Raw genomic sequence first — 26,234 nt, forward strand, 5'->3', positions numbered from 1 at the left:
TTGCTTAAAAAAATCATTACTGTGTTTTCATCATCATTTAAAAATTTCCAATCAAGTTTGGGTGCAAAAAAACCCCTGCACTCCCTGCTTGGCTTCTAGGGGACATACCCGAACCGGAAACGGGCCAGACCCTCCTGGTGCTGAGAGGGCACTTCTCAGGGCAGCGCTGGCATGAGAGATGCCAGGACATTACCCACGGCCCTCAGATCCAGACTCCAGAATCAGGTCTGGTGAGACCAAAGCGTCTGCTTCTCTACCTGTCCGAGTCTACCTGTTAGTCTCAACTCTGCGGGGTTCCAAGAAGCCCCCAGTTTCCTTTTGATTTCAAAAGACTTTTACCGGGTGCCTGCTGCGTGGCAGGGTTCGTTCTAGATGCTGTGGGTGCAAAGACTGAGGTGTGTGGTTTCTGTTGCTTGCACACAGCTCAGGAAGATGGAAGGAAGCCACAGACCAGGCCCCCGAATGCGCAGGCCCTTGGCCTGCAGACGCAAACGGCCCCACAGCGTGGGCTGCAGACATCGGGGCTGCAGCCCTGAGCCTCGCAGGAGACAGTGCTGAATTTCCCAGAAAACAGCTTACACAACACGGGGTATCAGTTTTCTCCTTGGCTCCTTCCCCCATGTACCAAGATAACTGAACCAGTTACACAGAACACTCGGCTTATTTGATTGTTGGGAAAAACCAAAAACACCCCAAGGGAAGGGAGGCCAGAGTGTTTGGTGCAGAGAGACTGGCAGCTAGTGGTGGCCTTGCCCACATGCTCCCTGCCCGGCGGGGGGACCAGGACGCCTCCGCGCAGGGCTCCCCCCACCCCCAAGGCCAGAATAAAGCCCTCCAGTGGAAAGTCCCCGAAGGCCTCCCTCGGGGGGCTGGCTCATCGGAGCCACTAAGTGCCTTCCTTGGTCTAACTGCGGGAGGAAGTGGAAACAAAGAAGGGAACAAGGGAGAAGAGACACGAGAGGACAGAAGGAAGGCAGCCAGCGTCCTGGACGCCAGACTTGAAGGTGAAGTCAAAACTACCAGGCTCCAGAACTCTACACGCTGACAAACCACTCCAAAGCATCGCGTTTAACCTTTTCTTGAAATTCTCGTTCCCTCCCCTCTCTTTCCGGCAGCTCTGGGTGCGACTCCCAGCCCTGAGGTCGGTCACACTGCAGGAGTCATTTAGCTGCAGGGAGCCTCTGTTTTATCACCTGTAAAATGGGCATAATGACCTTGTGGGGGAGAGAAGGACAACAGCCGGAGTGTCATGCACAAGCATTTCATGCAGTGTGTTCCGTGAGTGGTTTGTGAACTGCCTGCCTGAGTTTCTTTCAAGCTCTCAGCAGCCAACGGAAACCTGAAAACATGATCGAACAAAATATGTGAGTTCAGGAAAGACTCATCAGGATTCTGAACTCATTTCGAGACCCAATTAAGTCAAGGAAACCGACGCGGACTCCCCAACGAGTGTGTGTCGCCCCCCCCACCCCCCCACCCCGAGTCTGTGGACGCCGCCCGACCCTTCCTCTGGGCTTCTGGGCCTGTCACCTGTCCCTGCAGATAGTCACTCAACAACCAGAATCTAGATGCAGAGTCAGCAAGCACTTAACCTCATTCTTACATGTGGGCAACTTCGGTGACATGACAGCGTTAGGGGCATAAGAAGCAACGTGGCAACATCTCGAGAAGATGTGGCTCGCTGGCCCCCGCAGGAGGGAAGCTGAGAAATCCTCACCGGGTCCCTATGTCAATTATTTTACTTGCATGCATTTAATCTCTCTCACAAAATGTTGCATCGTAGCACTTTCCAGCACCGCTTGATGAATGGGAAACGAAGGCTCACAGAGCTGAAGTCCCAGGTGCAGCTGTGTGCGCGGAGCGAGAGCGGGCCTGGATCGGAATCCGCTTCTGAACGCAGTACTGTTTCTCTCTCACATCGTGCCCCCTTCCCCTGGAAGCCTCTGTTTATGGAAAATAAACGAACTCCAGGGATAAAGCGGCACATGTTCCCCACAGTCTTTGCTTCGCACGCCCTTCCTGCTCTTTCTCTGGAAATAGAGCACGAAGCCCCCAGCACCCCGAGGCAGCGTGCCGTCCCCACCACGGGGTTCTGGCCCGGGTGCTTCCCATAGATCTGCGTCTCTGCCAGCTCCGCACAGCTCGTCTCCGGCTCTGGTTTCTCCCCGCGGGAACCCGAGCGGCTGTCTCGGGATGTGTGATCAGACCGGCTAAGGAGTTACACATGTCCGCGCAGACGAGGGGGCTTTGGGGGCGGCTCCGCGTCCAGGAGAGCCTCGCTGCTCCCCTGCTCTGGCTCTCATCGAGCTCCTCGGGACGCCGCGCTGCCTGCCAAGATGAGGGCAAACGAAGCGCGACGCTCCCAGGGGGAATGCGCCTCCCGGGACCTGCCTTTGGATGGGGTGCTGATTATTCCGTGGCTCCCAACCTTCTCTTCCTTCGGGGGAGGGTGTCTGGATTCTTGCTGGGGCTCCAAAGCCCATGGCTCCTTTGGAAATGAAAGGTGACAACGGCAAGGGGCGTGCATGTTACAAGCAAGGTGCAACTGGGAGTGAACACTGGCCTCTGACCAGAGTTTGCAAAGTGCGCTCACATTTGTCATTTCGTGGCCTTCTTGCGGGAAGCCTATGCGCTGGGCACGGCAGGGAGGAGTCTCCCCAACACGTACTTGCCTTGCTCACACCCTGAGCCGTGCCTCTGGGCTCCTGGTAAGACTGTCCTGCAGGGGGTGGATAGCCCTAGGCGACACCTCAGGTCTCTCTGTGATGAGATCTCCATGATCCTCCATCGTCGGCACCTCTTTCTTTATCCTCAAGTCGGGCCCATCAACAAGGGTCCCCCGGATGTGTGCCCAGCGAAGCTCTTTTTCCACTTGTCCTCGTTGCCCCTGAGCCTTGCATTCCTTCCTGGATAGCATACTCTTCCCTGCTGTAGTGTTCAGGGCTGACGAGCGTCCGGACCTCCCTGAGCAGTTACTGCGTGCAGGAGGGTGCCTATGACGGGGCGATGCCCGGCGTGGGGCTGTGAACAACAGTGCCTCGGGAGGACGGGTCTCAGGATGCTGCTGCCTCCTGCTGGGAAACAAGCCGGCAGTATTGTCCATCTTCCCACCCTCTTCTGCTAAGGGCTCCTTTACTGCATCATCCATTGCACGGGCCCCCTGGATCCCATATTAAATTGGCACGTGTATCTGGGTGTACTTACAGCCTCTCTATTCTGCGCCCCTGATCGCTTCATCTATTCACTCACAATACAGCCTTAATTCTTAGAGATTAATAATACATTTTTTTCCTATCTGGTAGGTATGCTTGCCCTTCCTTCCTTGACTTTTTCAGAGTCTCTACAACCACTCTTGCTGTCGCTTGTCCGTTTGAATCTTGGGACCTGAAAAGAATCTTGTTGGCATTTTAATGGGAATTATGCTAAATTTGTAGATTAACTGAGGAAGCTTTGGTAACTTCAGGATGCTGTCCTCTTAGTCAAAATTATAGTAGGTCTTTCTACTTGTTCAAACCCTTGAGGCCCTTAGATTTCTGCTGTTTATCAGGCGTGTTTCTCGTGTCTATTCCTAGAGACTGGATTCTGTCTTGTGGTTATGGCACATAAGGCCTTACCTTCCACTACCTCTTCGAACCGGCTGTTTGTGTTTGGGACGGCTGTTGGTCTCTACGCACTGCACTCTTAGTAAACTCTCTCATGTTTGGAAATAGTTTTTCAGCTACTTCTCTCAGGTTTGCATGTATGCAGGTCGCTTTACCTACATAAATAACAATAGTTATTATACTCTGTTAATCTATTACTTCCAAGCGGACTCTGTAATTTACTTGTCTTTTTAAATTAGAGCTAGTACCAGGGCGCCTGGGTGGCTCAGTTGGTTGAGCGTCTGACTCTTGATTTCTGCTCAGGTCATGATCTTGGGGCGGTGAGATCGAGCCCCACATGGGGCTCTGCACTCAGCCTGGAGTCGGCTTGAGATTCTCTGTCTCTCTCCCTCTGCCCCTCCCCCTGCTCACGTTCTCTCTAAATAAATAAATAGATACATTTTTAAAAAAGATTTTATGTATTTATTTGAGAGAGCAAGTGAGAGAGAGAGAGCACAAGCTGAGGTGGGAAGGGGCAGAGGGAGAAGCAGGCCCCCTGCCAAGCAGGGAGCCCAATGTGGGGCTTGATCCCAGGGCGCTGGGATCATGACCTGAGCTGAAGGCAGACACTTAACCGACTGAGCCACCCAGGCACCCTTATTTCTATTTTTTAAAGAATTTCTTTTTTAATCAAGAAAGGAGGCAATCCTATACTTTGAAAAGTTCTATTTGTGTGTATGTTTTATAAGTATTTTAATAGAGTTTTAATGTTTGTAATTTATAAATAAATGAATGTAAATATGTTGGGGGATGCCAACTTTTAAAAACTGCACCAAGCATGCAATCAAAAAAGCTTGGAGACCAATGGGCTTACAAGATTGTAATAAAATTACTTATATTAAAATATTAACATTTACCATATATAATTTTTTAAAATGCAGAAGTCACTTGAGGATCTGAATGTTTTAGGTTCATCATTATGGATATAGGTTATCTTCTCAGTTGATGGGAGATTGGCTAACTAAGCATCAATCATTGGAAAGCCTTAGTTCACCTCTGAAAAAGTCTGATTTCTGTGGCCTTCTGAAAGTCTTCCTCTACATTGAACGGTTTCAGGGAAGCAGCAATATGCTGGGTTTCCCCAGCCACACCCCCAATCGTGAAGGCACCATAATATGACAGAGGAGGGGTAGAGGGTGGGCCTGTGTAGCCTGAACCCTGCCTCTCTGAAGCATGCCTTGGACAAACAGAGTGTCCCAGTTGAAAGATGCTCTTTCTGGCAGAGGCAAGGTGGTGACACACCTAGGGACAGACCGCTCAAAGGATGCGAAGGAACCAGACCTCAGAAAGACTCATTGCTTCAGCGCAGTGGGACCTCCTGTCAGGGCCACTGCCAGAAGTCTTCTCGAGCAGATGATGACAAGTAAAGAAACACAAGTATTCTCTGTAGTCACGAAAGAGGAAAAGATGGCTAGAGGGATAAACATCTCAACCAACAAATTCTTTTTATGGGATGTCTGGCTTTCTGCAAATTTTTACTGAACCGAGACATGTGTTCTTTTCAAATTAATACATGGAGTGCAAAAACTCAAAACAATATGCTGATTTCTTCCATAAAGATAATTCTCAAGCTAGCTGTGGTTTGTTTTACATGTCAACAGGAGTAGGGAGTTGGGGGAGGAATCTTGTAAAGTCTGGAAATGAAAAGTTTGGGTCCACATGGAATGACTACTCTATAATCAAAAGTAAGTTCTGTCTCAGTCTCCTTCCTTCCCTCCATATCCCTCCCTCCCTTCCTCTCTCTCCTTCTCTTTTCCTCTCTCTCTCTCTATACATATACATACATATATATATATATATATATATATATATATATATATATATATAATAAACATATATGTTGAAAATTGCAAATTTAATTCAACTTTAAAAGTACTCACTGAACACCATGGGAACACAGAAGCAAGATAAAATGGAGTGACTTTTAACCTATTTAAGGAGTGAATACATGTGCATATGGAGTTGATAACGATTCAAAGAAATACAGAATTGTGGGGTACCTGGGTGGCTCAGTCGGTTAAGCGTCTGCTTTCAGCTCATGACCTGAGCTGGGGTCCTGGGATTGAGCCCCACATCAGGCTCTCTGCTCAGCAGTGAGTCTGCTTCTCCTTCTCCCTCTGTGATGGCTCTCGCTTTTGCTCTCTCTCAAATAAATAAATAAAAACTTAAAAAAAAAAAAGAAATAGAGAATGAATAACAAAATGAGAAGCATGGACTGTATTGCAAGAGGTTAGAAAACTCATGACTGGTTGTTGGGATTGTACCAGTGGGGGTTCCTGTAAGTACAGTGGAGCAAAGGGGGTTAGAGAGACATATGATTTATCTTCCTTCTCCCAGCATTGTTCCAGTGTCACAGGCTCAATCCACCTGCCCAACCATCTATACCTGGGGTTTCTGAAGGTCTGTTCTGATGACCTCATCCTGGGACGGGAGGCAAATCAGAACTTCTGTCAGCTTTCTTACGTGCTGCCAGTGTCAAGGAAAGAAAGAAAAAGTAACAGCCTACCAGCAAGTGAGAAGAATGTTTTTGGCTGTAGGATTATTGAGTTTAGTGCCATTTGCTAGTCAGAGCAATTCAGTCAAGGAAGTAGATACCCGATGAAATCATGAAAAGATGCTCAGTTATTAGCGAAGTGCAAATTAAAACCACAACGCAATGGCACCACATGGCCATTAGAATGGCTAAGATTAAAGACAGTCTGGCCGTGCCAAGTGGTGAGGATGTGGAACTCTCATCCATTTCTGATGGGAATGCAAAATGGCGCTGCCAGTGGAAAAGCAGTATGGTGGTTTCTTGTAAAATGAACATATGCTTGCCCTGTGACAATTCCATGCCAAGGTCTTTGTCTCCACCTTCCAAATAAAAACATGTCCTTGAAAGACTAGTATATGAATGTTCACATGAGCTTCGTTCATAATAACCCCAAACTGCGCACAACCCCAAACAGGTGAACTGATAAACCATTTATGATATTCGAGTTACGCAGTATTACACATATTACACAGTAACACAACGGAATGAACTATTGGTACCCCTGATACCACGGATGAACCTCAAAAATGTGCTTGGAGAAGGAATGATTCCCTTCCTGTGCTATTCTCAAAAACAACCTATAGTGCCAGAAAGCAGATTTATGGTTGCCTGAGCCTGGGGTGCGGGCCGGAGATGGAGTGGGAAGGGCCATAAGGGAACTTTCTGGAGTGATGCATGTATTTTATATCTCGACTGTGGTAGGGCTTAAACTGGTGTATAAATTCGTCCCGACTCATCACACTGTACACTTAAAATGAATGCACTTGGTTGTATGTAATGTATACCTCAGTGAGGCTGATGTAAGAAGAGGAGGAGGCGGCCTTCCTCGGATGAACGGGCTTTCAGCGCGGGTGATCCAGCGAGAGAGAGCACTCACCTCTGAGCAGTGCCCGGGGGGTGAGGGACAGTGAGCAGCTCAGCCCCACATCTTCTACGAGGACGAGGATGAAGGCTCAGTCAGAGCCTGGCAGCCACGGTGCAGGGTCTGCTTGGTTGGCTGTTTCTTCGAGACCCAACTCAATTCACTGGCTCCTCTCTTGAACAAGAAACTTAAGTTGGGGGGCCTCGCTAACTGTGCTTTGAAAGAGCATTCCTCATGGGCCTTGGGCATCCTGAAGAGGGTCCCTGTTCTGAGAGCATTTCCAGTCTGAGACAAGGTGGGAGGTCAGAAGGAGATGGGCAGCTTTCGCTTCTGCCTCTTTGTGAAGAAACCATGTGTTCATAGCACGTTGCCGAGTTTGGGGAAAATCCAAATAAACTTCCCCTTCACCCCCAAACTTCTCAGCCAACTCAGTGAGCCACATTGGAACAGTCTAGATGTGGGGAGGGGAGATTTGCAACTGTGAGATAGATCATAATCTCCACTAAGTAGGCTCTGAAATGCAAATTATAGTTATGGAACAGTGAGGATTCACATAATTACACTGAAATTAAAACGGAAACAAAGTAGGACTGTGAGCGGCATCTCGTAGAGAAATGACCACAACCAGATGTATGTAAATTGTTCCCTGAGTAAGGCTCCTTTCCAGGACTTTCCCATGAATTTATATTCTATGGACACTGAACTCCCTATCCAAAGCCCATCTTAATTACTATTTTCCTTTCCAATGAACCATTTCCCCCACCCTGGGAGATACTTGTGTGTCGTTGGCTAGTTTAACAATTACACGAATTTCAAGAAGTCTTTGTTTTTAGAAACAAAAGATAGACTGCCATAGGCACTTTTTAGGTAAATAAAAACAAAGGAAAAAGAAAGAGTTCCTAAGTACATTAAATCTAAAATGGCTTAAAGCTGACTGTATGGTTTTGAATAGGATTTCCTCTCTCCCTGCACAGGTCGGGGCTGGGAGTCAGCACCCGGGGCGGTCTCCACTCTCTCATTAGCTAGGTATGTGACCTCCAGCAAATCGAACCTCCTTCCGGTTCCTCACGGTCAAGTTAAGATGGCACCATGTCTTTCCCAATCTCAGCAAGGAAAAAGCTTGCACTGAAATGTTACATCTGGTGCTAACACTTTGAAAAACCGAAAGCTTGATATAAATATAAAGCAGTGGGGTTTTTTGCATTTAAAAGATAACTTTGACAATGTTACGAACATAATATATGTGCTATCACTAGATGTACATGCTGTAGGACTGGTCCCTAAAGCAATAAAAATCATCTCATTTTAAAATCTTCCAATCTGTTAGCAGCAAGCACAAGGGCTAAGTGTCCTCCAAGAACAGCGTTCACTCGCACCAGGTGGCTGTTAGGAACGGTCCTCTGTCATCGCTCTAAATCGTCTCAAGTTCCACGCTGGGGGATGGCAGGACTTACTTCATTACTAAACCAAGAGACTGCAAACCGCAGCCTAGAAATGGAATATGAATTAAAATTTCAAAAAGAAAAAAAAAAGCAATTGGGTCCTAGAAATGCCACAATGATTAACCCTAGTATATGGTCTATATTCCATTCAGTGCGTAGTAAAAAAAGAAAATGGAATGTCCACGTGTCTGTGTTGTTTAGGGCAGTAAGAGAGTACTAGGAATTTGAAGTCAAGGGCTGGTCTTGGCGTTGCCTCGAGCTTACTGCCTCTGGCCTAGTCCCTGAGCTGCAGGGCCGCTCCATTTCCTGCCCTGCTCTCCCTTCCCTCCCTCTGCTTGCTCCCTGTCACATCATCTCCGAGCAGAAATGACCCTTAATTTTCTTTTTTAGGAAGCCTAGGAGCTGTGAAGTGCTTTTGTGTTTCTTAGTGAACACATGTTAATTGAGTGCATACTGCTAGACAGGCAATACAAAAGTGACTAATCCATAGTCCTTGTCTTGCTGAAGATCTGATGGCTGGTCAGGCTAACAAAGGACACAAAAAGTGCCTTGCTATTTGGGGAAGGAGAGAGCACATCTGGTTATGTGAATCAGGAAGGTTTTATGGTGGAGCTTCTGTCACTTGAGCCAGGGCTCGAGTGGGTTAGAGAGATGTCCACAACTTGGGGCTCAATTGCAGGACCCTGAGATCATGACCTGAGCTGAAACTGAGTTGGACACTTAGCCGACTGAGCCACCCAGGCTCCCCTGACTGGGACCTTTTAAAAATTAGGGCAGCCAATGTTGGGTTCCAGTGATTTCATACACACCACGGTGTGACTGGTCTACCTGACAGGAAGTGGTTGCCCACTTAGGGCTCTGCGAACAGCACAGTTGAGTGACATTAATAACTCCTAATGCTGCTTCTACTTGTGATTTTCAGCAGATTCTTTTCCCAGTCAAGTTTCCCAAATTTAAATTAGTTGGGTTATGTAAATCTAAAGTATTCAAGAAGGAAGAAAGGTATAATTTAATTCTTCGTATGTAGACTTTATTTGCCAATGCTTAAGAATGCTGTTTAAAAACAAATTATCTGAGTTGTAACCAAAGTCTAATTAAATAATTTCATAGTACAATTGTTCAACTTGTTTTGTATTATAGAATGGATACATCTGAACATTATAGAAACTTGTTTTAAAAAGCAATTTAATACGTTTGAGCTTGCTGTATACAAAATAACGGTTTAGAGGACTGAGAAGTGCTCCAGAATGACAACTCCCTGAAGTTACAATTTCTGTTCTTCAAAATCCAAAACATGGATGAAAACGTATGAATCAATGGTTATCAAGATACTGGACAGCGAGAAAGAAAGGACAGTCATGGCTGGGAGACTGTAACAAACAAGGTAAGCCCTACAGTTGGCTGGGGTTACTGCCTTAGGACAGTTTCCAGGCAACAGCGCACAGAGGGGGAGCCCGAGAGGAGCCCCACAACCTCCTTGGGTGGAAGAGACAAACTGATCAACAAAATGCCCATCAAAATCCCAGGTAGATTTTTTTTCTTAGAAATTAAAAATTGATTCTAAGATTCATATGGAAATGCCAAGAAGCTAGCACAGCCAAAACAAGTTTGAGAAGAAACAAAGATGGAGGAATAACAGTTCCTGATTTCAAGAGAATATAAAACCACAGTAATCAGCAGTGTGGTACTGGCATGAATACTGATAAACAGATCAATGGAACAAAATAGAAAGTACGTCCGTTTATGGAAAACTGAGTTCTGACAAAGGTGCAAAGGCAACTTGGTGGGAGAACGATAGTCTTTTCAACAGATGGTGCTAGAACAATGATATATCCATATACACAACGAATGAACTTCAATCCATACCTCATGCCATATACAAAAATGAACCCAGAATGGATCATAGATTTAAAGGTAAAACTCCACATACAAAGTTCCTAGAAGAAAACATAGGACAAAATTTTTATGACCTCGGATTAAGCAAGGATATTTAGAAACACCACCAAAAGCAACATACATGAAAGTATAAATTGATTCATCAAAATGAAAAATTTTTGTCCTGTCAAAGACACTGTTAAGGAAATTAAAAGATAAGCCACAGAGAAAAAATATTGGCAAATTACCTATCTAATAAAGGACTTCTATCATATAGAATATATAAAGAATTCTCAAAATTCAATAAAAAAGAAAACAAGTATCTTAATTAAAATAATGGACAAAAAAATTTGAATAGATACTTCACCAAAGATATACAAATGGCAAATAAGCACATGAAAAAATACTCAATGTAGTTTGCCACTAGGGAAATGCAAATTAACCCCCAATTAGATATCGCTACACACAGAGCAATAGCTAAATTATGGAGAATGACCATACCAAGTGTTGTTAAGAAGGTAGGGGAAGTGGAACTCTCATTCATAGCTGGTGGGAAGATAAAATGGGATAACCACTTTGGAAAGCAGTTTGACCATTTTTTAAAACGCTGAACATAGATCACATGATTCAGCCATTCTACTCCTACGTATGTATCCAAGAGAAATGAAAGCACATGTCTATTTGAAGAATTTATATGAATATTCATAGATTTATTTGTAATAATCAAATACTGGAAACTTCCCAAATGTTCATCAACAGGTGAATGGAGAGAAACAACTGCGATATGTCCGTGCAATAAAATACCCCAACAATAGAAAGAACACACGACGAGATGAACGAATCTCAAAAGAATTTTGAGTGAAAGAAATCAGACAAAAAAAGAGAAAACATAACGTACAATCCCAATTATATAAAAGTCTAGAAAATGCAATCTAGGTGACAGAAGGCAGGTCAGTGGTTGTTTGGGGATGGAAGGTGCAGGGAGAGTCAGGAGGGAGGGGTTGCAAAGGGTGTGAAGGAACTTTTGGGGTGATGGAAATGTCTGTTACCTTGTGGTGATGGTTTCAGGGATACACACACACACACACACAATCAAGTTATCCACCTTAAATATGTACATTTTGGTGTACATATGCCAATCACACCTCAATAAAGCTATTTTTGAAACTAATGACATGACTTTGGGTACCTAGAGCAAAATCCTGGCTTGGAAGCAGCGGAAGTCATGGAACAGCAAGATATTAATGATACTTAGTTCTGAAATGTGACCTTGTCTCTAACTGTGAAATAAAATATTCTTGTTAACTGTCCAAAAATAGGCCATAAAGTCTCTACGGAAGCTTTCCCACCACACAGATCGAGGGGAACGCATCCTTTAAAACAGGTTTCACCACGTCTTTTCCTCCTTCCTATCTTGGGAAAGGAGAAGGAGGGGAATATGAAAATAGATTTAATATAAGGCAAGATACACAACAGGCTATTAGAAATTTATGTGACCCAGAAAATGGATATCAATATCCAAAAAATAAATACAAGTTTTTTCTTTTACCCCCACATCCCTTTGGACCCCCATTTGCTGGCAGGATTGCACAGTGGTTCAGACTACAGCGTGGACTGAAGCAGACGGCCCAAGTTCAAATCTTACGCTGAGCCCCGTGCGGTATTTAATATCGCCTGCCTTAGCCGCCCTGTCTGTAAATAGGGTAATAGCAAAGGTTCCTTCTCATCACGCCGCTGTGAGGATTAAATGAGTTGCTGTAGGTAAAGCACTTAAAACAGGCAGAACCATGGGTTAACACAATGCAGTGCTACCATTCCGGGAGCCCCTAATCTACGACAGACATGCTGGGCTGCCATCAGTTAAACGTAACTGGGCTCAGAGAAGAGGGCAGAGGGCACAAGATTCCGAGAGCTGGAACCTAGTCCTGGCTCGGCCAGTGCCCAGCGCCCCAACCCCTTCCATGTGATCTATGCATCAGAGCTTAGACTGTTTACTGGGGAGAAGGAGAAGGCTGGTCTAGAAGACTGTCTCCACGGTCCCATCCAGCTGTTAGTGCTGCTTTTTAGAATTCAGAATTATACAAATATTATCAAATGAAAAGCTTTTTGACAATTGTTAGGACGATTGCTAAAATTTTAGCAGAACGCTGACTTAATGTTTTATGAGAAATTTAAACATGCAGTTTATGATCTTCTGGATCAGAACCTCCCCTTTTCAAAGCTGTGCGTGAAGTCTCTTGGAAGTTTAGGAGTTGGAGTATCTTGCTTGTGGTGGACGGCGCACCGCTAGCTTGGCCTCAGGGACCCCCGGAGAAATCATTTCGGAAGTGCTCTGGAGCAATGCTGTCTTCTCGCAGGCCAGCAGCATGAGCGGCGAGTGAAGCAACCACGGAAAGAAAGCTACAGTCAGTTCACGTGACTCGCTTCGTGGGAAATTCACTGGAGTATTACCATCTACAATAGAGCTGCCATTGGAGAAAAACACTCAGCTTTTCAAAGGGGGCAGATTTAATGTGGAGACTGTGTTCCGTTGTGACCTAGACCACAGGGCTTTAACGTTCATTTGAAGGGGATCCAGGAGAAGCATGACGAGGAGGGAGACTTCCTCTGCTAACATCCTGCTGAAGAAATTGTCGAATGTGTCAGCAATTCCTGATGCTTTAAAGGTTCCAGTAACTTTTAGGAGTGTTACACTCCCGTTGGGGTCAAGTCCTTATCCAGAAACTGGATCACTCCACCAAGGGACATCAGCCTGTCCACGGAAGACATATTGACTCCAGGGACCAAACAGGAATTTTGTTAAAACAAATGGAGATCGGTTCGATGTCCCTCATATTTCCTAGCAGAAGTCTTTGCACTGCTCTCCACTGGGATGAGCTGCTCCCACGTGGTTGATTCTGTCATTTGCTGCCAGTGACAATCACCTGTCTCAACTGGCCCATTCCTTGAGCTCTTTAGAGAGAGCCAGAGGCATCCGAGCCTGTGGATACCGCGTATCTGAGCAGGGACCTACAAGACTCCTGTCGCTTCCAGCTGGTGGTGTCAACATTAGACCAGCTGTCCGAGTTTGGGCAAGAATCAGTCGAACCCATTCAGGTATCTCGATGGGTCACTGGAAAAGAGGGAGGAACCAGCTCATTGTGATTAAATGGCATCTCTAGGCCAGGGCTTGAAATCTTGAGTGTATAAATGTGTGTATGTGTTTGGGATCGCAAGCAGGAAATTCAAGTTTTGACCCGATTTCCAGGATGAGGCTGGTTGAAGTGCAGTGAGGAATCTTTATAGATCACAGCGAGCTAAGTTCAACGAAACAAAAAATCCTTTTAGTTTATTAAAAATTGGGAAATACAAGAAATAAAATGCAACTCCACAGAAATATGAACTGCTACCAGATTAGTATCTTTCCAGGTGATGCTTTTTCGCACACGTTTTCATATAGCCGAGATGACATGTACACACTACTTTGCCTTGTACTTGCTCTTAAGATGATTCGAGCGTTGCACAATTTTTGTAACGTTTTCTATGTCAAAATAATATCCTGTTGTAGTTTTATCCTAATATGGTTATATTCTCATACGGTGCTTTTTTTTATCATAGGACTTAGCGCTCTGCTATAATAAATAATGTTGTTATAAACATTTGTGCATAAGTAATTGCACTTTTTCTCTTTAGGACTATTTCCCTGAAATGACATTTCAAGGTTAAAGAGTTAACACATTTTTAAGGCTCAGGATACATTGTACCAAATGTTTGTGTTTAAAATACCCTTGGGCCAGCTGTGGTTGAGAATGTTCCAAACTTGTGGCATCATTACCAGCACTGAACATCTCTTGAAAGAAAAATTCCTTGCTAATTTGATGACAAAACAGTATCTTACTGTAATTTTACTCACATTTCTGATTACTAGTTACAAAGTATTTACTCTTTTGTTTTTCCTCTTCTGTCAACAATTTGTTTATGACCTTTGCCCATTTTTCTCATTTTTCATCCACATTAATGAAATTTTGTTTTGTAAAGTCTCCCATTGAAGCAGCAATAAAACACTCACTAGTGTTCATTTAATTGAATTGATTTAAATATTTTATTAAGAAATATTCTGAAGACTATAGTTTATTGATAGGAAAAATATAAATCATACATGTTTAAAGATCATTTTGTACTGACATTATGGGAACCTGATTTCTCCAAATAACATGATTAGTTTCGAAGTGTTACTATTGGAATGCATTCTGCAGAAACGCGGTTTTACCTTCAAATCTGAGCACATTACCCTTACTTCAAAAAAGAAAAAAGGATAATAAAAAACACAACTTGGATTAGTTTAAATTTTTAGTAGACCACATCTGATTTGTTGAAGAGTAAGCTCTTTTATTTACCTCTTCAAGGACGTGCTTATTTTTTTCACTTCTTTCTGTGCATCTTTATCCTATAAAGAAAATACAAGTACACAATGAAATTTCACACATTGACCCTGCTATTCTGGGTACTTTGAAGCAATCTTTGGTGGAGTGAGGCGATACTTTCTGAAGGACCACTACAAAGAAATTACAGATTTCTTAGATCCGGGCATGATTCAGATCTCTGAGAATACATGTCACGTGGAGAGCTATTTCCAGGCTTTTCCCCCACCAGGCCTGGAGTGGTGGGAATACAGGGAGAAGAGAGCCTTCCGTGTAGCGGACACACTCAGTATCACCAATGTGCTAATGGTTAACTCTGTTTTCTTCTTCAACTTGTACCATGAGGAAGAAGTCCCAGCCCTAGCAGAAGGATCTGAGGAAATCTGAGATTCTACTGCAAGATCCAGACTAGCAAATAAAACTTTCATTACTGACTTTATCAAGTAGTTTACATTTAGGATGAAAAACCATGTAATATGTTTTTTAGTATCGCACATGTATTGTCATTTCTTTAAAACAAGTGTGGAGGTTAGAAACAGTGGCAGTAAATTCAGACTGCAGGGTACTCCTCTATACTTTTGCATTTAACATTTATGGAGGGGTGCCTGGGTGGCTCAGTTGGTTAAGCTCAGGTCATGATCTCGGGTGCTGGGACCGAGCCCTGTGTTGGACTCCACGCTGGGGAATCTGTTTCCCCCTCTGCCTCTCCCTCCTGCTTATGCTGTCTCTCAAATAAATAAAATCTTAAAAAAAAAAAAAAAACCCAAACATTTATTGAGCACCTAATCAGAAAGAATTTAAGGGATGTAACAAATTAAAATAAACAGATGAGGAAAAATGAACAAGTAATATTTGGAAGTAGCTGTTAGATTAAAAAAAAAAAACCAAACCTGGAAGTTCTTCAATAGTTTTACTCATAAAGTAGTGTCTGATCAATAGGATGTCTGCTTCTATCAAATAAATATTTTCTGAAGGTTGTGAGAAAATATGACGAATGAATTTAGGGCATTAATGTATTATTTAAAAGAACGTATAAAAAATAAGCTGTAACCCATGTTTATCTTTGCAACCCTACGGCTAGCTGAGTGCCTGGCACCTGGAAGTCTCGAAACGGATGCCTACTATTAGCGGTTTGATGCTAGAACATACAGTAACATTTTCCATCAATTAATTTCCAGGACTCAGTTTCTTACAGAATAATGACATTCATGAGAGAATTATTTCAATCAGATGCCTAAAGAAATGAAAATGCATAAACCATAATGAAAGACTTAAAATTAGGATCAGAGCGTAGCAATATTTGCACTCATGCACCACAAAGAATTCCTCCAACCTCCACCCCCATTCAGCTGGCAGTGAATGCGCACACTCACACACCCACAACATCCCCCCCATTTCACCTCTTTCCCAGGGCCTCCATCCAAGTACTTTATTTACTTATGTTTTTATGTACAGAGGGTACTGGCAGAGCTTTTTAGCCCAAAATGCCAGCTAAAGCCACCACCTCCGACCATGCTCTCCTCTGGTAGAGTCCAAATTATATGTCCTTTACACCATCAATCCTCGGGGGTATTCCTCTTTGACTCAACCTCTCACCTTCTCCTTTTTTCTCAGACATTTCTACAGAACTCCCTGATGGGGACTTGTTTTGAAGCCACTTTTCCATCACTGGTAATGCATTTGCTGGGAGAATATATTTTGGGGGCAAGGGGAGAGGATGAGGGATATTACTGACGGAGGGGCTAGAGCCAATGGTAGAAGATAATTGCCCTCTACCACTTCTTATAGCTGTTAAACTCCTGGTCACTCTCCTCCTTAGGTTTATTTTTTTATGACTTCAGCACCTGGGTCATTCTGCACACCGTCTGCCATCACTGTTGGAGACATCCTTGTCCTTGTGGCCTGTGGATCCCAGCCTCCCAGGAGTTGGTCTCCTCATCTTCGATGTTCTTCCCCACCACCCCCGTGAGCACACCCTGGGCTGCATCACGACCTAGAACTGCTCTACGTCTGAAATAGGCATCCTGCTCTCTGAACACAACTGCCTATCTTTTCGGGTCGTTTATCCAATCACTCTCAATAACACCAATTTTTCAACTTCTGCAGGTTTATTAAGTGATTTTTCCCTTACTGTTCTCTATCGGCTTTCCCCTGCCTTGACTTATTTTCTACCCACTTTAGGTCCTACATCCATCAACTCTCTTAGCAAAAGATCAAAACCGTTTCTCTGTCTGTGGCGCCTGCCCCGGTTCTCTACAAACCCACACGTCTACAAACCCACTGAGTTTTCTATTGAGGCCACGACAGAAAAAGAGGACCGTGATGTGCTCTAGATCCCTTTCTGACCTCCTCAGGACCTTACTCTATCAATTACGTCCTCTCTCCCCAGTCTTTCTAGAACCCTGCCTTCTTTGCTGGCCCTTTCTCATCATTTAAATATGCTCCCCTATTTCCCATCTAAAAAAATATGATTTCTCAACTCTGGCACCACCTTAACTGCCACCTGACCTCTCTCTTCTCCTCGCCATCAAGTTACTGGAAGGCGCCTACACGTCCTGACGGCCTTTTCTTACCTCTGGTGCTCTGCACTGTCTCTGTTTCTATCGTTCCACGGAAACAATCTGGGTGAAGAGCCCCAGTAACAGAGACACCATTAAATTCAGCTCATTCCAGTCCTGACTTCTTCAGAGTGTCTGACAGAGGTGACCACTTCCCCCATCCTTTGGCTTCTGAGGCCCCGTCTCCTGTGGCCACTTCTTTCCACCTCACCTGCAGCTTCCTTTTCCTCCTCCCCTTCCATTATGTTGGTGTTTCTCAGAGTTGATCCTTGGCCCGCTGTCTTTCAAATACTCCATCGCTTTACTGGGTGATCTCTGCCATCTTGTGGCTCCAGGCCTCAGTTATAAGATAAATACACAATCACTTTATGGGCTAGAAAACCTCACAGACACAAACTTAAAAGGTCCATAACTGAACTCACTTTCTCTACCAAATCTGATTCTCTGATGTCCCCTAGATCCTTAAAAGGTACCTCCATCTACCCTGGTCAGTTTCTAAAGCCAGAAACTGAGATCTCATTCTTGAGTCCTTTGTCTCCTGGAAATTCAATTTCTACATCTTGCAGAGAGTACCACCCACATATCTGTTAAATTTGTGCTCTCCTTTCACTCCTTACTGCCATCATCTTGGTCTGGGTCACTGGCTCATGCCTGCGTTATTGTAGTAGTTACCTAAATGGTACTCCTTCTTCCAATTCTGCTCCCCTCCAAGCCGCCAGTCTCCACATGGTAACTAGTGTGCCCTCCCCCAAACCTCATTGTGTAGACTTGCTGCTTAAGACCCTGTAATGGTTTCCCCTTGCCTTTAAGAAAAAGGTACACAAGGCTCTCATCTCTTTTCTCCCTCTACTACTCAATATTTCAGCCATACTGTACATCTGATTCAATGCTTGTAGGCATATTTGTGAATTCCAAGCCTTCGTTTGTTTTTAGCGTCTTATAAAGTAGGGCATGTATATATATATGACCCACATCAGTATCACCTGAGTTATCTGAATCACATAGTGTGTGTTTATTTGTCCATGTTTCCATTCACCTTTGCCATGTAGATACATATTTCAACACCAATATAATCATTAGAACACAATATTTTGTGTTCTACATTTTTCAGTTACATTGAAAGTTGTTTTCTGATTGAACAAAGTCTTTGTAAATATGTTTACAGCTGCATTAATAATAGAAACTGATCAGCTTTCAACAGTGATCTACCAAAGGGAAAATGGCCTGATTATTCAGCATAACATTTCATGACTTTTTGAAGCCAAATACCAATGTATTAGATTTTTTTTTATCAACAACTTTTATTAATCTACTGAGGGATTATCTTACTGCCTATTACATTTTACCAAATTCTGCTTTCAACATTTCCAAGAATGCATTACAGTTCTACCTTTTTACACTACATTATTTTCAGTGCCATGTCATTTGCCAAAAGTCTAAGTTTTATGTTGAATTGTGTTCTAAAGGGTTCTTAAGAGTTTTGTATGAGTTTTCTTATATAAACTGCAGATAAAGGCATTTCTACTTGGACTTGAAGTCTGAGGGACTCCCCAGTGTGAGAACTTGAAGGCTGACTAAGGTATGCACGATCACTGAAGGCTTTCCTTCATTCGTGATGCTGACGGTGTTTCATACAGTGAGAACCCTCACATGTCCTGGAATGTTACTCTGTGAGGAAAGGGTTTCTCCTGTTGATTTCCTTGAATTACTTCTCTAACATGAATTATCTGGTATTTCTCAAACGGCTTCTTCCTCCTGGGAAAGACTTGCTGTTTTCCATCTTGTTTTGCTCAGTGTTTGTGCATTCCAAGGCCTGAGCTTTGGCTGAAGGATGCAGGGTGTCTCCCCTGTGGCAACTCTTGTGTAAAGGTTAAAGCTGAGGCTGAAGGTTCTTCTACATTCATTACATGTATAGGGTTTCATTCCAGTGTGTTCTCATGATGGGTAAGGTCAGAGCATCAGCTAAGGGCTTTCCACACAGATGACATTCGTATAGTTTCTCTGCAGTGTGAATTCACTCACGCTGTTTAAAGGATAAGTCATTACTGGAGCCATTTCCACACTGATTACGGGCAAAGGGTTCTTCTCCTGTGTGAATTCTCTCATATAAACAAAAGTCAGCCCTCCGGCTGAAGAGTCTGCCACACTCATTACATGTGTAGGGATTCTCTCCAGTACCACAGACTGAGTCAGTTGAGCCGTGGCTAGTTCCCCACGTTCATCGTATTCAAAGAGCTCCTCTCCAGTGTGGAATCTCTGCTACTAAGGGGGAGAGGAGTGGCTGCTGCACGTCTGACTACATCCATTCATCAATTCATTTTTCTACATAGGAATTCTATGCTGATCCTTCGGCGACACTCTCCAATTGAAGTCTTTGCCACTTTGGTTACACTCACATGGTGTGATACTCACCTGCCTGCATGTAAGTTTTTTCCTTCATAGCATGTCAACTGCACAGCTAGCTGATTAATTTTGAGGTCTTCGTTATGTGTCAAGCACTCGCTATATTGGCCATATTTTGCAAATGTCATCTTCTGAGGACTCAGGTTATGGGTTTGAGTTCAGGTTACTTCCTTTCTTCCCCAGATTCAGACTATCCAAATCTTTCTGCCGAGACAGCACACTTACTCTCCACAAAACACTGCAGTTTCAAATTCCGGGAATAGAAAGTTGTTCTCATGCATGCATCTAGGCCCTAGAGCCCAAGGGCTGACCTTCTCAGTATCAAGTGCAGTTGATGAGCTTAGAGCTCCCTGCAAGGGACAGAAGACTTGTCACAAGTAACTACCATGCCAGGAAGAGATTACGAGTGCCACAAGAAAGAAGCACATATGGGAAAATATATCGCCACTCTCTGCCAAAGACTTTGCACAACTACGAGAGAGACTTGCTTATATTACATTGTTATACTCCTGGCATTTGGGTGAGGATTACCAATATCAACTTGACTAGACCGGGTACTGCTTAAGAACGACGATTCCAAACCGATGCTGTGTTATCAGTTATTTTAAGAAAATTATTAAAAGGAGATCTTAGAAACTTCTTTCAGGTGTTTTTAAGATCAACTTAAAAACTACAACCAAGACCATTATATATCTAGAAAGCTTAACGAAGAATATATTTCAGAACGCCAATCAATATAAGAGAAGAGCCAAAAGAGTAGAATTAGGGGATTGTGAGCAGAGCAGCACCCCCACCTGCAGCTCATGAAAACGTCTGTTCAGAGAGTGGGACAAGTCTGTCCGTCCTTTAGCGGCTTATTAATTTCTTTTAAAATGTACCAGGAAGAATGAATTCTCCAGGTGTGGATGCCACAGATGACTTAATCTATAAGAAATAAATCCATACCAGAGATAAATTGGCAAATCAGAATTTCTAACAAATGGGACCCTGGACAACACTGCTGGGTTCCAGTAAGTGACCCACTCATCACTGCGCTGTCCTGTTCCCTTAACAGGAAGGCAGGGTGAACATCTGTAGACTAATTCTATTTTATAAACTTCTCTGAAGCACCAATCTCCTAATTAAAAAAATCAAATATGAGGTCTTAACTAAGTCAGAAGATTAAAAGCAGGATTAGGATTTTATCGCTAAGAGTGGTTACTAATACGTGGGCTGATTCTTCATCTATGTAACAGCATGGAGGTACCGCCCAGGATTTTAAACCGCAGGTAACTTCCTTGTTGGCCGGGACACAGCAGTCTTTACTTTGAGTGCTCCCGGCGTCCTCTTCTTCCTGGAGTTGTTTCTCGTATACTTTATTTACTGTCCTCTAAGCTTTGTCTTAGAAGAGCAATTAATGCCACTTCAAAATATCACAGCCGTTTAGGAACAGTCTGTTCCTTTACCGATCAGCGCACCGCTCGTGGTAACACAACCCTACGCACTGCTTGGCCCGCGGAGCGCTGGCAGCGCCGTCCAGGTCAGTAACTTGGACGCTTCCTGCTGGCAAATAGCTCCCGGGCTGCTGGTGTGGTCCCGAATTCGTTCATCAAGCATTCTCACCCTGCCTTAGACACAGGAATCCCTCTTATTTTAAAAACAGAATGTTTCTCAGGACCTGAGATTACCTTCCCAGGGTCAAGAAAAGTCCACATGAATAATAACATACTGCAGTTTCAAGTTCTGGGAATACGGAGCTGCTCACACGCATGAATCTGGGCCCTAGAGCCCAGGGGCTGACATGGCCAGTACCGAGTGCAGCGTGATGAGTGAGAGCTCCCCAAAAGGGACGGAAGACAGCTCACAAGTGACTACCTCGCCAGGAACAGGTTATACGCGCCCTTAGGAAGAAGCGAACAGGTCACGCCAATGGCCCAGTGGTCTTCAATGTCATTAGTGACTCTGCTGGACTTTTTGGAAATGACTAGACTGGTCAACAGAATCACTAATGGGGTATATTTCAGTCAGGAAAACCTTACCGAGATGAGGGGTGCCACAGATAACTCTCCTCAGTCTATCTGCTAACTGAAAAAGAAACTGAGATATTCCCAACAGTACATTTACTACTTGAAAAAAACAAAAAACCCAAACCTCCCAGAAAATACAAATGGAAACAAAAAAATAACATGGGAAATATTTACTAATGCTGTTTCGCTTATTACATAAGTATTTCCACAGTGCCCAGCTCTCTTAGTTACATTCGTAATCTGTCCTACTTATTAGCACTAGTATTTTTATTTGCATGGTATTAGTCTTCTGATTCTTCCTACCAGGACTTACGAGGGCTTATTATATGCCAGGCCTGGCACCTGGCACTAGGCATAGAGGGGTGAGCGAAACACACCTAGCTGAGACTCTCGTGGAACAATCACGCACATAACGAGGCCACCACAGCCCTGCTAATCGATATGAAGGAAAAGCACGAGGTACTTTCTTGCCTGGGAGCGTCAAGGAAGTCGTTCCTACAGAAATGACATTCGTGGTGAGGCTTGAAGGGTGAGTAGGAATAAAGGTGGTGAAGGGAGTGGAGGGCTTGGATGGGAGCATTGCAGGAAGAGGTAACAACAGGGTCCGAGGGTGTGAGGCAGGGAAGAGCATGGTGCAGAGGTGAGGAGAGCGGGGCACATCCATCAGAGCCGTGAAGGACGTGCTACACATTTAGGACTTTTCAAGCAGGGAAGGGACAGATTGAGGTTTGTTTAATCTGTTGCCTTGGCTGCTATGAAGAGCCAAGAATGCACTGGAGGGAGGAAGAAAGCTGTGGGGCCAGTGGGAGGCTCCCACATCGCAGTTCAGGTGAACTTGGGGGCTTTTGTGCTTGGAGTGGTGGCAGCAGAGCGAGAGAGCCGTTGGGTGGCTCACGGCATGTTTCAGGAGAGGAATTCTGAGAACGTCGGGACTGGGTGGATGTCTGTGTTGGGGGCCGAGGGAGAAGGAGGGGTCAAGGATGATTCTCAGCACTCCCGATTGATGAATGAATGTGCCATTTAGTAGATGGGAAGATGGAGAAGGGCAGACCCAAAGGCCTGATGACGAGTTAAGTTTGAGATGTCTGTGAAACATCCAGGTAGAGATGTCACACGGGAAGTTGGATAATCAGGTCTACAGCTCAGAGGGGAGGTCTAGAGATACTGATTTGAGGACTCCTGGCAAGGAGATAGTATTTGAAGTCACGGACAAGAGGCTAGTGGGGTAGGGAGGACAAAAGGTAAGAGGAGAAGAGAGACTTAGGGGGTCATCGATATTTAGCCCTTGTGTGAGAGCTCTAAATTTCGTGCACGGATATTTGCATGTCACACCACATATTATGCCTCGTTACCATTCTGTAGTCTAATCTCAAATTCTAATAAGAATGCATCGACGCAGTTGAAAATGGCTGCATGTAAGCTAAGGGACATCATTCCGGAGAGATGGGAAAGATGGTAGGGTCCCCATCTCCGAAATGGAGCAGGCAACCAGAGGGAAAAATCTGCCCCCAGAATTACATAACGTGTCTTCTGGGGAAATGCCACTACTGAGCCTGTGCTGTTGAGCTCAGAACTGACCAACGGAACCCACTGAGGGATCTGAGGCAAAGGACAACCAACCCTGCAGGAAAGCCCGAACCCAGAAGCCAGCTAGACCTGGCGCAGGTCGTTGCGGGGAAGGCGCCGGGAAGGCTGACCAGCCCTGTCTACAGACGTGGGCATCCCCGAACCCTGAAGCTCCCGGCAGGCCTCATTCCACTTCCCCCATCATCCATATTTCCCACGACTGCCCTGGACACCCCGTTCCCTCCAAGCACACAAATCTCCGCTCTTGCACCGCCGCGCCTTTGTTCATGACCTGCGATGTGCTTCACTCACACCTCCACACCTTCAAAGCCCACCTCTGATGCTACTTGATCTCTTCTAGGTGAAAATAATTTCCATCTTCACTCTTTCCATAACCAATTATTTGTGCCTCTCTTAGCACTTCAGGCTTTCCGCCCTGAGCTACAGTTATTTGGATATATAACTTCTATTCTGGGCTGTAGAGGACTGTGGGCTATTCTAGAGGGCTGCGGGCATGCCTTCCATGCTTATATTTGGGATCACAACAAACATCGGAGCCAGCGTTGCTCCAACAGAGAAGAGGGATGCTTATTTCTGAGGTAGGTATGTATGTACGTATGCATTAATTAATTACATAGGCTCCATACCCAGTGCAGAGCCCAACGTGGGGCTTGAACTCACGACCCTGAGACCAAGACCTGAGCTGAGATCAAGAGTCAGACACTTAACTGACTGAGCCACCCAGGCGCCCATTGAGGCATTTATTTCTTTTAGCTGTGATTCAGAGGATGATAATATTTGGTGGTATGAAAAGGGAACAGGAGAACATTTATCGATTTTCTTTTGTTCCCACAATACCCATATATGGCTCACAGAAACACAGACTGGACTGTTAACTCTGAAATTCCTAAAACAGAGCACATCCTGAACACTGAATTAGTGAACAAAAGGATAAGAAGCCATACGATAGTTTCTTCTTCATTATTGGTAGGTGTTCAAAGACCAAAAAAATGTGAACACATGATTTCAAATCTTCTTCCTGCTAGAGGACAGCCATCCCCTGCTGTGAGCTAAGGACTGAAGACGGCAGTCTCTTGCTCTTGCTCCAAGGTGGGCAGCCTGCCTTCTTGTCTGCTGCCTATCACAGTGTCATCATCGGCTCCCCAGAATTAGGCTGCCCTCTTCCTTCCCCCAGCGGGGCTTAGCCTATTCCCTGCTATCTAACACTTAACAGTCATTAGGATGTTTTAACTGCTGGCCCATGACTTGTGTGTCCCTTAAAGATATAGGGAGTCTGCTGGTGAAGGGTTACCTACAGCAATTTTTAAAAACTTCATACTACACGTTAAATCCAAAGTTTTAGTATGCAAGAAAAATCCAGATGTATCTAATCCATATTTAAGCCAGAAAAGGACTAATAAAATAACAGCCCTCATTGGCACTGTTGGGACTTACCTCTTTGGTAACACAAGGAAGCAACACTGCCAGGTTACAAAACTTCATAGCGTTGTCTGTTTGTTCGAGATCAATGTAACACTAGAAATGAGAAATAGTCAGTATGAAAGGCAAGCACATTTTTATGTAATGGACTCAAAGTGATCTTAAAACAGTGGTCTTCCTGGGGCACCTGGGTAGCTCAGCTGGTTAAGCATCTTACTATTAATTTTGGCTCAAGTCATGATCTCAGGGTCATGGGATCGAGCCCCAAGTAGGGCTCTGTGCTCAGTGCAGAGTCTGTTTAAGATTCTCTCTCTCCCTCTGCCCTTCACCCCACTTGTACTCTCTCTCTCTCTGTGTCTCTCTTCCAATAAATAAATAAAATCTTTTTTTTTTAAGATTTTATTTATTCATTTGAGAGAGAGATAGAGCACAAGCAGGGGGAGAGGGAGAGGAAGTGGGAGAAGCAGGCTCTCCACTGAGCTGGGAGCCTGACGTGGGGCTCGATTCCAGGACCTGGAGATCATGACCTGAGCTAAAGGCTAGCGCTCAACCATCTGAGCCACCCAGGCTCCCCAATAAATAAAATCTTAAAAAAAAAAAAAAACCAAAAAAAAAACCCTAAAGACAGTGGTCTTCCTTACCTTGGCCAAGAATAAGTAATTGGACTTAGAAAAACCAGGGTGTAGTTCTTCAACCTGATTTTAAGAGAAAACAGAAAAGATAATAATGGGACAATATTAAAACAACAACAACAACCAGTAAAGAGGATATATTTCAATAAATGAAATACTAACCAAATTGTCCTAAAAATTTAGGTTGATTGTGCTACATCAGAATAATTTTATCAGTTCAAGTATCCCCTGGGTAGAAAATAGAGCTTTTGAGATTATCCATTAAAATGAAGTTATTATTATGTTCATAAACCTTACAAAAAAACAAGATATTTTAAGATTTTGGGATTCCTTTGTATAACCTATCCTTTCTCCTTTGTCCGTTCAAGAACAAAAACAGTTGGTGATACACTCTCCCAGGACAATTCCTACACAATTTACAATCTGTTTAGGAAATGAGGACAGGATGACTGGTATCCCATGGCAAGCATCCTCCACTGCATTAATATTTGATTTCTTAGGATTTCAACATATCCCATGAATTGAATCATACCTGAAATCCATCACATCAAGTATTTTTTTTCACATCAAGTATTTTTAAAGAAAATGCAGACCCATGAAACTAGTCCAAGTAGCAGACCTACTTGCAGATTTTAATAAGTGGGTATTATGCAGGCACTTTACTCCTCATCTACTAAACTCTTATGCACCAGTTCACTTTCTATATCTCTGGTGAAGAAGAATTTTTTCAGGCATCTGGCATTGCTACTAGAAAGCACTTCTTAGAACCTAAATCAATCTTTGGTCAGGGTCAGCTTCTGCTGTTGTAAGGGCATATGCAAATAAGTTCCCAATCTGACCCCGGAACCCAGCCCAGAGAGACGCAGAACCCAAGAG

At 44.1% G+C, this 26,234-nt stretch overlaps 1 protein-coding gene across 12 annotated transcripts in view; it reads right to left on the reverse strand.

Annotated features, from left to right (window-relative positions):
- Positions 1–9,486: 9,486 nt before the first annotated feature.
- RMDN2 (regulator of microtubule dynamics 2) overlaps positions 9,487–26,234 on the reverse strand; it is a 69,311-nt gene continuing 52,563 nt past the window's right edge. For 4 of the 12 annotated variants that reach the window (XM_057309033.1, XM_057309035.1, XM_057309032.1 and 1 more), the window contains exons 9-12: positions 25,368–25,421; positions 24,742–24,822; positions 14,730–14,779; positions 9,487–10,415 (exon numbers count right to left, since the gene is read on the reverse strand). In XM_057309033.1, coding sequence (XP_057165016.1) covers positions 10,379–10,415; positions 14,730–14,779; positions 24,742–24,822; positions 25,368–25,421 — 222 coding nt within the window. In that variant the 3' untranslated portion in view covers positions 9,487–10,378. Of the gene's footprint in view, positions 14,780–24,741; positions 24,823–25,367; positions 25,422–25,504; positions 25,587–26,234 lie in introns of those variants that run through there. The other 8 variants (XM_048222626.2, XM_048222625.2, XM_026479098.4 and 5 more) reach the window with 5 other exon arrangements.

Source organism: Ursus arctos, unplaced genomic scaffold (genome assembly GCF_023065955.2).
Source record: "Ursus arctos isolate Adak ecotype North America unplaced genomic scaffold, UrsArc2.0 scaffold_8, whole genome shotgun sequence".
NCBI lineage: Eukaryota > Metazoa > Chordata > Mammalia > Carnivora > Ursidae > Ursus > Ursus arctos.